The 13044-nt window shown below is 38.0% G+C and overlaps 1 protein-coding gene across 12 annotated transcripts in view; it reads right to left on the bottom strand.

Annotated features, from left to right (window-relative positions):
• Positions 1-13044, bottom strand: part of ADAT2 (adenosine deaminase tRNA specific 2) — a 105704-nt gene that overhangs the window by 90545 nt on the left and 2115 nt on the right. For all 12 annotated transcript variants that reach the window (XR_007470667.1, XR_007470673.1, XR_007470674.1 and 9 more), the window contains exons 2-3: positions 2795-2899; positions 270-420 (exon numbers count right to left, since the gene is read on the bottom strand). Coding sequence is in view for 2 of the 12 variants with exons in the window: in XM_004263756.4 (XP_004263804.1) it covers positions 270-420; positions 2795-2899 (256 nt within the window). In the remaining 10 variants the exon portion in view is untranslated. The remainder of the gene's footprint in view (positions 1-269; positions 421-2794; positions 2900-13044) is intronic.

Raw genomic sequence — 13044 nt, 5'->3', positions numbered from 1 at the left:
ACAGTTTGTCATGTGTTTCTTGCTCTAGCTTACTTAATAGTTATATGTTTATTGATATTAAAAACGAGGTAATTTTATTATTCAAAAATCTTTCCTAAAAATTTTTTGGCCAAGGGATACTGTATTTTATAATGTGCACCTCCTATAATTTGTTTCATAAGTCTCTGTTTTCATGTAGTAGAAATGGGTTATGTTTCTACTATGATGTTTGGCCATTTTCGAGTTCACAGGAAGAGTACGAGACATTAACCCATGAAGTCAAAGGATACTCATCAGGCGGAGAGCGGCTGCGCACATGATACACGGCTCCACAGTGACGTACAGCACCATGTGTTCAAACACCTCAGAAGGACTCTTGCCATGTCGACGACACCAATCTAGGGCCTGGTCGATGGCCACCATTTCTGCATGTCGAGTAGCCTGAAAGAAGAGGTGCTTGCATTGACCTTGTTGGCTACATGTAACTGTATTTTACAAATATTCAAAAGTAAATATGAAAAATAGGTCTATCATTTCTGCCAGCATTTTAGCAAATAAAGGTTTCAGGACACCCTTAGCAGTTGACACTCTAGTTCCTAGTTCAAGTACCATAATCTCACCAACAAAAGACACCTAATCTGAGATGCCACACGAATTATGCTCTATTTTTAGTTAAGTACCTAAATACTTTAGGGGACACTCTTTCAATTAAAATGCCATAGAGAGATAAGTCTCAAAAAAAAATGTGTCTATGGTTCCTGAATATTTCAGGGGACACTTGAAATACGAATGTTTTCAAGGCTGTCACTGACCTCACTCTAAGCAAATCTATATTTAGAATATCATCACTGGAATGTCATCACTTGTATTTTCTTTGGGATGAGATTTTATATACTGGCAGACTCTAGAGAGAAGCAGAGATTCGGTATCAGTCTCAGATACCTCATGGGAGTAGCTGAGTAGAGGAGAAATCACATAGTCTGGAATGAACCACACTTCAATCTGAATCCTGACTGTGATGTTACTGATTATACAGCCCTGGGCAAGTTACATAGCTTCTCCAAGCCTTGGTTTCCCCAGTGTAATACTGGATATACTGGTATCTACATCTCATAAAGCGATCTGAATTATATGAAGCACAATGACGCATAACGTGATACATGCACTCTGCTATGTGATAATTATTGATAATATTCATGATAATCATGTTTATCAATAAACTTACACAGAATGTCAACTATGTATAAGCCACTGTGCTAAACTCTTTGTGGGGAAAAAAGTCTCTGTCCTCAACTAGCATAAAATTTGATGGGACAAACAGAAAGGTGTTCATTTACCTGTGACATAGGGCAGGGTGTGGAAAGTGCTGGCACAGTGGCCAAGGTACCATGGAAGCCAGAGGCAGATGGGAGCATTGCTGGCCCAGAAATAATATAAACTCGGAGCTGGAAGGTGCTTTAGCAAAGAGGTTCCCACCCATGACTGCATACCAGCACCAAATGTGGAGCTTAAAAAAGAAAAGTTTCCCCAACTCGGGTGCTTTTTAAAAATCAGATTCAGAACTACTGAATCAAATGTCCCCATAGTTCTCAAGAAATAATCATTGACCTAAATCACCTCAATCAACTCTTTTACTGCTGAAGAACCAGAAGCTAAGCTACGTTAGGAGGTTACTAAAGACACACAGCTGGGAGAGGTGATGGTGGTGGTGACAGAGGGTGATGGTATCAGAGCCAAAAGCAGGATTGGGGTCTCCTCACTTGGGGTCAAGAGTCTTTCTATACTGTGATTATAGGGTGATCTTCTATAGAGCATAGAAAACTAAAAATAAATCCAGGTTAATTTCAAGGTGTGTAAGAAACCCAGGTCACTGGGGGTTTAGATGGATGTTGCTAGGACATTCAGTGATCTCACCTTAAAGATATTGTTCTGAACTACAAAATACACATAGGGAGATATGACAATTATCTAAAACACAAAATTCCACTCCTGCATAAGTATCTGCATATTCACTAATTGCTGTATTATGGTTTATTACTTATCTCAGAAGCATTTTGATATCCACATAACAATTGCTTCATGAATCTGGGTTCCTATTTTGCTTGTGTTTCACTAAATCTGAGTTTTCTTTTTGAGAGATGTGATGGATGAACTTTAAAGTCCTCACAGCACCAGTTCCAACGCCAGTGTGTTCTCTGGCTCCCAAGTAAGATCAAGGTCTGTGTGAGGGGTATTAAAGTCATAAGCTATCCTCGGGTCCACCTAGCACTTTTTATAATCCTAAAACTTGATACTTCATTATACTCACTGTGACACACTGTTGTGATACCATGTTCAGGAAGTGTTGCCTTAATTCATGAACTTCTCAACCTAACCACAATAAATTAAAGTCACACAAGCTTTTCAAGTGTACCTGTAGATAGAGACGGCAGGTGGTGGAGACTGTCTTTCACTGAATTATCTGATTTAGGAAGAGCTTCCTTTATACGATCTTTTTATACTTCCATAGCTATCAACTGAGGGTGACTTTTTAATTTACCATGAGGAATACATTATGTAAAGGTACTAAAGGATACGATATGAATTAAATTGATGTGTTTTATAAAGTAGAATTTTCATTAAAAAAATCAACATGTATCACTTTTATAATCAGAAAAAAAAGGGCATTCAAAAAAAGAGATGTTTAGGGAAACCATCCTTCCACTGATACTCACGGGACTCTACACAGACCCATCTTCTAGTCATCTACGATAAATTCATTCCACACCTACCATCACTTCCATATGTCTGCAATTATACTATTCAACTCACATACATTTTTGGTTTGATTAACTTCATTTCTTCCCTTCCCTACAACTTCATTGTTGTAGACCAAAAGGCAGCCAACAGGAACCTCAATATTTTCTAGGGCTTCTTTGGCCTGAAAGACAAAATGGAAAATCTAAGAGGTAATGTTCAAAACATGAAAAGATGGTAGGAGAGAAAAGATGCAGCCTGAGCAGTACACACACGTACAAACACCAGAACAAAGAAATGCAGGTCAGCCTTCCCTTTTCTCAAACATAGTATTTTAGTATAATACTAATACTAATACTAGATATTAGTATTTAGTGCCTTTGTTCTCTATCATATCCATATTAAGGAGACTCAGGAACAAATCCCCTTCATAGGTCCTGAGTCCCCTGACTTTTTTCTTCTCACCGGAGGGAGAAGTAATCAAAAGACTGCTGCTGACTCTTTTTGCTATTGACTCTTTTTTTTTAATTGCCAGGGTCTATGCACCTTTTCTGAGATAGTGTATATATCTGCAAAGAGGTAGAAGAATAAGTAACATTTATAAATCTTTTATTAAAATTCTTTCCTTGTTGAAATTCTTATTGTTTTGTTTCTTTAAAAATTACAGAAAATATCCTCTAGAGTTCCAACAGCATAAAGGTGACCAGACTGGATATCTCCCTGTGCCCACAATTTCTGCTCTAAGTGAGACAATAAAAGTTTAGGAGCACTCTATACAAAGAAATAGCATAACCACTTTGGAAAACATTTTGCAAGTTTCTTTAAGAAGTAAACATACATATAGCCTGTGAACATATAGCCTATTCTACTCCTAAGTATTTATTTAAGAGAAGGGAATATATGTCCACCAAAAAACCTTGTAAAAGAATGTTCATAACAGCTTGATTCATAATAGCCGAACTCTGGAAATAGAACAGGTGCCCATCAACAAAAGAATGAATAAACACACTATGGCATATTCACACAATAGAAGACTATTCAGCAATAAGAAGAAACAAACTACTGATACACACAACAACATGGATGAATCTCAGACGTGCTAAGGGAAAAGAAGTCAAATCATGTGAAGTACTAGAACAGACTAAACTAAACTACAATGGAAGAAATTGGAACGGTGGTTGCTTCATGAAAGGGGATGTGTAGATTGGAAAGGGACACAAGGAAATTTTCTGTGGTGGTGAAAACTTTATCTTGATAAGGATGTGGCTTACACAGATGTCTGCATCACTCAAAACTGAATAATACATTTAAGAACTGTGCATCTCACTGTATGTGAAGTATACCTCAACTGAAAAACACAAATGAGAAAAATAAGTTTAGGCATAGTTCCATCACCATCCCAGGAATGGCAAACCAATTTATTATATTTGCAAAGTCTCCCCTCTATCAGAGGCTGCCCATTTTTCTTCTAGCGCTATGGCTGAGGGAACTCCAGCAGCTCCGGGGCCCAGGACAGCTAAGGAATACTTCTTCAGGCAGAGAGCAAAAACAGGCAGGTTACCTCTGGGATACCCTGATACCACAGGTGAGAGAGAACCTTAAACGGGTGCAACCCTTGGACTAGTATACAATCATTGCCACCTCACTACAATTAAAAATCCCAAGTACAGCTGTTTCTAGAAAGGCACAGCATTTCCTACTGTGGCAGGCCAGAGACCCTTTGGAAGACAAGACTCCCATTTAAGCGGAGGTATTTTCACAAACCATAGGGCATATAAAGTGCCAAGTTGAAGACTTAGCTGAAAACAGTGTGTTCTGTCTCCTGCACTAGCCTCTTGCTCCCAGCTACATTATTTACAGTAGCAATAACATCCTATCATAATGCCAGCGTGGGTTCCTTAGCTGCTTCAAGCTTGCTCAACTGACACTTATCATTTGGCCAAAAGCGCTGAAAGGAGAGGCACGTGGTGGGAGCATACTGTACTTCTCTCCCATCTGGAGTGGTGGGATAGAGCTGGGGCATGGAGAGGTGTAAAGAGACAGTATCTGAAGCAATAAGACCGCATTCTTCAGAATTGTGTCATGAACTACCCACAGGCTAGTGCTGTCCCAGTTCTGTAAAAACAGTTAAAGCATACCCAGTTTATGCAAAGTTTGAAAGATTGAAGAGCTCCAAGGTTTGGTGACTATATACAAATAAATATACAAATGTACCATAGGCTACTATAGAAAGGAAAGCCAGGAGGAGGACTGACAGCTGAGGAGGGTGGAGACTAAGTACTGGTGCAGTTAAGGCAATCATCGCACAAAGAATGAAATTTAAAGTAAGCTTAAATCACTATTCTGACTTAACTATGCCTGTTTTTGAACTTTATATAAATGGACTCACAGCGTATATATTTTGTTTCTAGCTGCTTTTGTTTCACATGTTTTTAAGTTGCATCCATGTTCATTCCTGTAACTGTAGTTCACTTTCATTGCCCTATATTACTTTGTATGCATATACCACAGTTTATTTATGCAATCTGTTGATAGATGTTTGGGTTGTTTCCACTTCTTGATTACTACTAATAATGCCGTATGAACATGTTTATACCTGTCTCTTCAGGTACTATTAATTTCTGTTGAGTATATACCTAACAGTAAATTTACTGGGTTAGAGGCTATTGTGTGTGTTTGCCTTTAGTACAATAGATACTGCCAGTTTCCCAAAGTGGTTGTAATAATTTACATTCCCATGAACAGTGTGTGAGAGTTCCCGTTGCTCTACATCCTCACTGACAACTGGAATTGTTAATATTATTTATTTTGGATATTTTGATGGATATGAGGTAGTGTCTGTGGTTTTAATTTTCATTTCCCTGGTGCGTTAAGAGGTTTACCATTTTTTCGTAAGTTTACTGACATTTGGATATCTCTTGTGAAGTTCCTGTTCAAATATGTTGATCAGTTTTCCTTTGTGTTGTCTTCACAAAAATAAAAAATTAATTAAAGGAAGACAAAATGAAATAAGCTTAGGATGACACATAACCTGGGGTACACAAGAGAGACAAATCATTTTTTCATCCATCAAGTATTTGGTGAGGATCTTGAAACAGGAAAGTTACCCTGGGTTATTCAGGTGGCCCTAAATGCACTCATAAGTGTCCTTATGAGAGAGGCAGAGAGAAATCTGACACATAAAGTATAAAACACTGTGATGATGGAAGCAGAGAGAGCTGAAGATGCTACTCTATTGACTTTTAAGATGGCGGAAGGAGCCATGAACCAAGCAAGGAATGTCGCTCTAGAAGCTGGAAAAGGCAAGGAGACATGTTCTCCTCTAGAGCCTCCAGAGGGCGCACAGCCCTGCTGACAATTGGTTTTGGCACAGTGAAACTCAGTGTGGACTCTGGGCCTCCAGAACGATAAGAGAATAAACTTGTGTTGTTTTAAGCTATCAGATGTGCGGTAATTTGTTACAGCACCCATAGGAAACTAATACACCCTTAACTGTTAAGAGGAAGAAAAGATAAGCTAAAACGGGAAGAAAATATTTACAAACCACAAATTCAACAAAAGTCTAGATCGGGACTATGTAAAGAATGCTCAAAATTCAACAGTGAAAAAAAAACTGTTAGAAAATGGGCAACAGATATTTGAAGACATTTTATCAAAGAGGGCATACAGATGGCAAATAAGCACATGAAAAGATGGTCACAACATTAGCCATTAGGGAAGGCAAATTAAAACCACAATGAGATTATCACTACACACTTAGCAGAATAAAAAGTAAATAGAAAGTATTTACTTTTTATCAGGCTAAAATAGAAAGTATCAGTGCCAAATACCAGCAAGGCAGAGAAACAGGATCACTCATCTATTGCCAGTAGGAATGTAAAACGGTACAGCCACCCTGGGAGATTGTTCGGTAGTTCCTTAAAAAGCTAAACATGCACTTAACATATGACCCAACAATTGCACTCCTGGGCATTTATTTACCCAGGGAAATGAAACCTTATGTTCATACAATACACAATTTTGTATACAGACATGAATGTTCATGGGAGTTTTATTCATAATAGCCAAAAACTGGAAATGACCCAAATGTCCTTCAAAGAGTGACTGGTTAGACAAAGTGTGCTACATCTATCCATGGAAAACTACACAGCAATAAAAAGGAATCAACTATTAATTGACTCAAAACTTGGATGGATCTCAAGGAAATTATGTTGAATGAAAAAATAAATCCCCAAAGGTGACATAGTCATGTATAAAACATTCCTGAATGACAAAACTACAGGTATGGAGAACAGATAAATGACTGCCGGGGTTTAGGGTTTGGGAGGGATGGTGGCTATAAAGAGGTAGCATGAGGAAGCCTTGTGGTGATGGAGCAGTTCTGGTGGTGATTACGCAAAACTAAACAGGTGACAAAATTGCATAGAACTACACATACACACAGACACACGCACATACACAAATGCTTTAAGGTTAGTACATAAAGGTGATGAAATCTGAACAAGCCCTGCAGACTGGGTCAATGCCACATTCCTGGCTCTAATATTTTACTACAGTTACGGAAGATGTTACCATTGGAAGGAACAGCCTGAAGGGTATGTGAGCCTTCTCTGTATACTCTGTGGCAACTTCCTATGAATCTGTAATTATTTCAAATTGAAACATTAAAAAAAAATAAAGGTGGAATAAACAGAGAAGGCTCTTACAATGGCAATTAAGAAGAGATGCCTACTGAGGTAGGAGGAAAACCAGGAGTATCTGGTGTTATGGAAGATCCAAGGAAAAAACTAGGCCAAGAAAGAAGGGTCAGTTTGGGTGGAAGGGAGGGAATGAAACCAGTGACCTGAAGAGTGACTTGCCTATAAGTTACATTTTTAGTTTCTATTACAACAGATTGTTATGTCTACATCTCAAGTGTTCTGATTCTGAGCTTGCAAATACTAATAGCTTAGAGCTTACTGAAAAACTTACCTTGATCCAGGACTATTTTAAGCACTGTATTAATTCATTTAGTTTATAACCCTATGAGACTGGTTCCGTGAGCTTCCCCATTTTACAGATGAGAAGACTGAGCCATGGGAAGGTTATGGAATTAGCCCCTGTAAGAGGCTGGGACTAGAGCCCAGGCAACCTGGCTCCATCCACTCATTTGTTCAACAAGTCTTTGTGGAGCACCTACCAGATGTCAGGTTCCTGGGCTCTCTGCCATGGCTCTGTCTCTAATTTCTACTGTAATTACCGTTGTTCAGCTACTTTATCAGTGTTTGGGTTCTTAGTAGGTCTAGTTCAAGGGACAAAAGGAGAGGGGACATTTAGCAAGAGAGTGAGGCATAGGAAGTTTAAAGATTAAAAAAAAAACTGCAAGAGTAAACAAATGGGGAGCCATGTGACAAGGATTTTCTGTAAAACTATCTCCTGAAGAATTCTATGTGAGGCTATGTGGCCGTTTCAAATGTGCAGAAGAGAATCCAAGAGTAAGAGGAAAGGGAGTAAGTGGCCGGGGAGAAGGTGAACCCAAGCTGCCCAGCAGGGTTCCTTCCAAGTCCTGACTCGTACACCTGGAAGACAGCCGGGGCCACGCTGCAGGGCCTGGCAGCCCCTCCACCAGGGTCTCCAGGTGACGGGGCTTGTGCCTTTCATTCTTTCCTTTGGATTTTCTCTTTCTCCCTTCCAGCAAATTATCTCCTTTTAACTCTATTTCCCAACCCTGAATATTATCTTCCTACTTCCTTAGATTAACGTGTTTTTTTGTGAAATGCCTTCCTTTGCTGTCCAAATTAGAGAGAAAATGTGAGTGAAGGGAGTATTTTAAAAAGGCAAATAATGTTGTTGATTAAAGTTGTTGCCAAGCTCACAGTGAGGGGGTGGGCCTCTGGAATGGCGAGTTAGGGAGGAGGCGGTGAGAATAACCCAAAAACTCCATGGAAGTGAGTTTAGAGTGAAATGCTTTTCAATTAAAAAAAATATAGATGGGTGTGTTTACATGTATATAAAACACATGTGTATATATGCATATATCAAATATATATTTGCTTTGCTGTCACATTCAAAATAGATTTAATTAAGCTGAAAAGAATTTTCAACTCATCGCATCTCGTACTTTCCAATACTCCCACCAACTCTTCTGTCAAGTCTGATCACTTCTTTATGAATGCACAAGAACTCAGGCAAGGTGGGTCTGAAGTGTGTGCAGGTAGGTTTTTAACTCTCTCATCTTTTTTGACAGGAGCCAAGGCTCAGTTACTATTTAAAATGGCAACTTGGTCTTTCATAAATTAATAAGTTATCATCTTTCAAAACTGAAGAATGAAATCTCTCTTCTTCCTGGCCCAATTACTGGTCTCTACTCCAGATGTCTTTAATGTCATTTCTATTGCTCTTTAAATGTCATTTCCTTCACTCTAGTCAGAGCCCGCAGGTTACAGACAATGACAGCTCTAGGATGGAAGAGATTTTGGAGTTTCTCTAAAGCCATCGCTCCCATAAACTACTCTCTAGTGATGCAGTGGTAAAAGGAGGAGAGATGGGGACAGACTGCAGTGTGCACAGACTCTTGGTGAGTCCCCAGGTATATCTCCTACAAAAGAAAAAAAAAAAAAATCAGGGGAAAAGACAATTTAGCCAGAACAACTCTTAGGTAGAAAATAATAACGTTCAAAAGGTCAAACTACGCTACAGCTGTTACTGCTAATGACTCTCGGAAGCTCTCTTTTCCCTCTACAACATTAAATTCCTCAACCTGGCACCGAGAGCCTCCCAACTACGACCCACGCTTCCCACCAGCCAAATAAGCCAGCCTAACATTTCATTATCCTTCTAGGTCCTTGGTTCTTAAACTTTCCAGAGCCCCTCTGAGAATCTGATGAACGTTATGGACTCTCAAACGTGAAAAAGGCACATGCACATGACACTTTTATACATAGCGTCAGGGTTTATAGATCCCCCTAAAACCTGGGCTCCTGTTAGGAAGCCCTATTCTGAACAAACAGCTGGATCACCTCCTAACCTAAGACCAAGTCCTCCATTTCTTTGGACTTGACGGTTCCTCTGCTTGATCAACCTTTCTCTCCTTTTCCACCCACCTACATCCCACTTTCCCTTTTTAAAGTTAAGAAAGCATCCTATAATTTAATTCAACTGACTTGCTCAGGACTTTGTCACCTATTATCTGATAGTACTTTATATCTGTCTCTTATTTGGGACCCTGAACTTGTTACCATTAACTTTTTCATTTGTGCGTGGCTTAATTTCATCAATTAAACAGTATGCTCCTGGGAGGCAAGCACTAGATCCAAACACTAGCAAACCTGTTTTGCTCACCTTTGCAGGCCTAGCACGCATCACAAGGCCTAACACACAGGAAACACTAAATCACACCACATTTGTTACAACGCATGTGTCTGTGCTTGTTTTCTTTTTGAATTTTCCTCAGACCTAGCACAATATTATAGTAATACTAGGCGCCCAGAAAATGCAAGAACAGTAATATGCAATTGATTTATTCTAGAAAACTTGCAACTTTTCTCCCTCTATCTCTGACCCTCTGATAATACACACACACACTCACACACACATACACACACACACACTCACTCACTCACGCTTTCTTTTTTCCTAACTATGAAGTAAGTATGTTCAAGGCAAAAAACCTGGGGGTAAAAAAATCCACACATCAAAAAATAAAAACCACTCAATCCCAACACTCCAAAATATGGTCTCTGTTATTATTCTGTGACAGAAAGTTTTCAGGTTTTTTTCTATGCCTGCATATACATGTTCGTAGTTTTCTAAACAGTCAAATAGATTTATACTATATAAACAGTTCAACAGTCTGCCTTTGTCATTTAGAAATATATTACAAACATTTCCCCATGTTGAGTAATATTTTTTCAGCACATGATTTTTTTAAACTTAGATGATGCTCCTTTACATGAATATTTATGATTCATTTAACTGGTCCCCTATTGTTTAACTAGAACATGGGGCTATTTTTCAAATCCCTCACTATTATAAACAAGTGAAGAACTTTATATCTCCATCACTTCCTTATGAATTATTCCTAGAAATAGCTATAAAATACAAAGGGTTCCTACAATGTGATTTATTTAAATAAAACTAATAATAAAATTGGGCAAAAGAGGATATGCCTAGGCAATTCACAGAGAAAAAACAATCCGAGTGTCTAATGAGGATGCTCAATACACTGTAGTCAGTGGGATGAAAGTGAACAGGCAGAGAGGTCCAGTAGGGCGCACTGGAGAGCAGTGAGTGACCGAACACAGCACAGTACAGGCAGGGCGGGCTGAAGACAGGTGGCTGGGCTCAAGTCACAGCTCTCTCCTTACCAGCTCCCTAACTTTGGGAAGTTTACTTCACTCTAAACCTCACTGTCCCCCTCTGAAGATGAGGCCAGTAATAATACACACCTGATAGCGTAGGGCTACTATGGGGCTTATACACTATGGCCTACATGAAACACTATCCATGGCACTGTGTCTGGAATGTAAAAGTGCAACACTGTTATTCTTTTATTTGATTCTAAGCCTACACCCTTAGAATTATATTCTCTGATGATTAAAACAATAACCTTTATTATACACTTAGCTCTCCAAAAGAAAACTGTCATGAAAAATAGTGATTTTACAAACAATAATAAAGTGTAGAGAACTTTATTTAAAGTTTGATAAATTTATCAAAGAACAACAAAAAAAAGTAACACAGATATTATAATACTTCTCACCTATAACATTGCCAAATATTAAAGAGTGATCATTTCAGGGCTAGTGGGAACAGGGGTAGGACAGAACATTCTCATACACTGGGGATGGAATTACGACCATTTCAGACCAGTGCTATCCAACAGAACTTTCTGTAGTAATGGAAATATCCCTTGATCTGCACTGTCCAATATGGTAGCCACTGGCCATGTGTTGCTACTGAGTACTTGAAATGCAGCTAATGTGACTGAGGAACTGAATATCTAATTTTATTTCATCTTAATCAATTTAAACTTAAATAGCCACACGTGCTAGTGGCTACTACATTGGGCAGCATAATTCTAGAAGGCAATCTTAAAATGTCTAGATGGTTTTAAAATACATACATCCTTTGTCCCACTTTTGGTAATCTATTCCATAGCAATAAAAGTATTATGGAATGGGGGTGAGGAAAACAAACCAAAATAAGAAATATTTACGTCTAGAAAAAGATATTCACAATCATAAAGAAAATACGTAATTTCATTTATTTAAACATATATATGTCAAAAAATAAATTTGAAAAAACCTAGCACAGAGATTTAATATAAGAAAAAAGTATATATGTCTGTTTACACATGGACAGAGATACATGGAAGGATGCCCCTAAAATTTTTATAACATTATCTCTGATGGTAGGATTTTTAGGTAATTATTACTTAATTTGTTAAATCTTTTTATAGTTTGAATTTCTTATGACTATGAATTATTTATATAATCAGAAAAAGAAAATATTAAAATATTTTCATTTGGGAAAAAAAATACCATAAAGGCATTACTGGATCAAAGGATAAACTAGTTTTAAGGCTTTTTTATATATACATAGCAAAGTTGCCCTCTAGAAAGGATGCCCCAATTTCAGCAACCAACTAGCCAGCTCCTCACACACACACCCTTACCAACAGCAAGCATTATAATTTTTTCACCTTTGCCTATTTAACAGGTGAAAAATTGTAACTCTTTTTAACTTGAATTTAATTTATTACTAGTGAAATCGCACACTTGTTCACTCGCTAGTTATTTGTATTTCTTTTAGAATAGCATGTTCATATCCTTCGACTTTTTCAAAATTAGGGTGTACATCTTTTCTCATTAGTTTGTAAAAGTTCTTTATATATTAAGGTTATCAAACCTGTCCTTTTATTTACATTGCAAATATTTTCCCTCTTTGTCATTTGCTTTGTTACTTTGTATCTTATCTTTTTAATATGGAGAAGATTTCAATACTTATATAACTAAAACCTATTCATTTTCCTTTTATGTTTTCTGCCTTTGGTCATATACTTTAAAGAATCCATCTCCATTCCAATTCCGCCAGGCCTTTGCCCAACAAATGCTAACATCAGAGACAAACATTCTAATTACTTGAACTGGTCATATAAATATGTGTACTCTGTACAAGTGCTGTGGGGATGCTAGTATCCTCCCTATTATTTGTATACTGGACATTTCACTTTCAAGTTCCTCAGAACACATTAATCAGAGATTAACTTGCTGCCTCCAGATTTGGTACTAGCTGTGCTTCTGGCCTAATCATAAATTCTTCTCATAAGTACATAATACACCTTCAATT

The sequence above is a fragment of the Orcinus orca genome, chromosome 12, assembly GCF_937001465.1.
Source record: "Orcinus orca chromosome 12, mOrcOrc1.1, whole genome shotgun sequence".
NCBI lineage: Eukaryota > Metazoa > Chordata > Mammalia > Artiodactyla > Delphinidae > Orcinus > Orcinus orca.
Note: the sequence above shows the minus strand (reverse complement) of the source record. Positions and strands in the feature narration are given on the sequence as shown.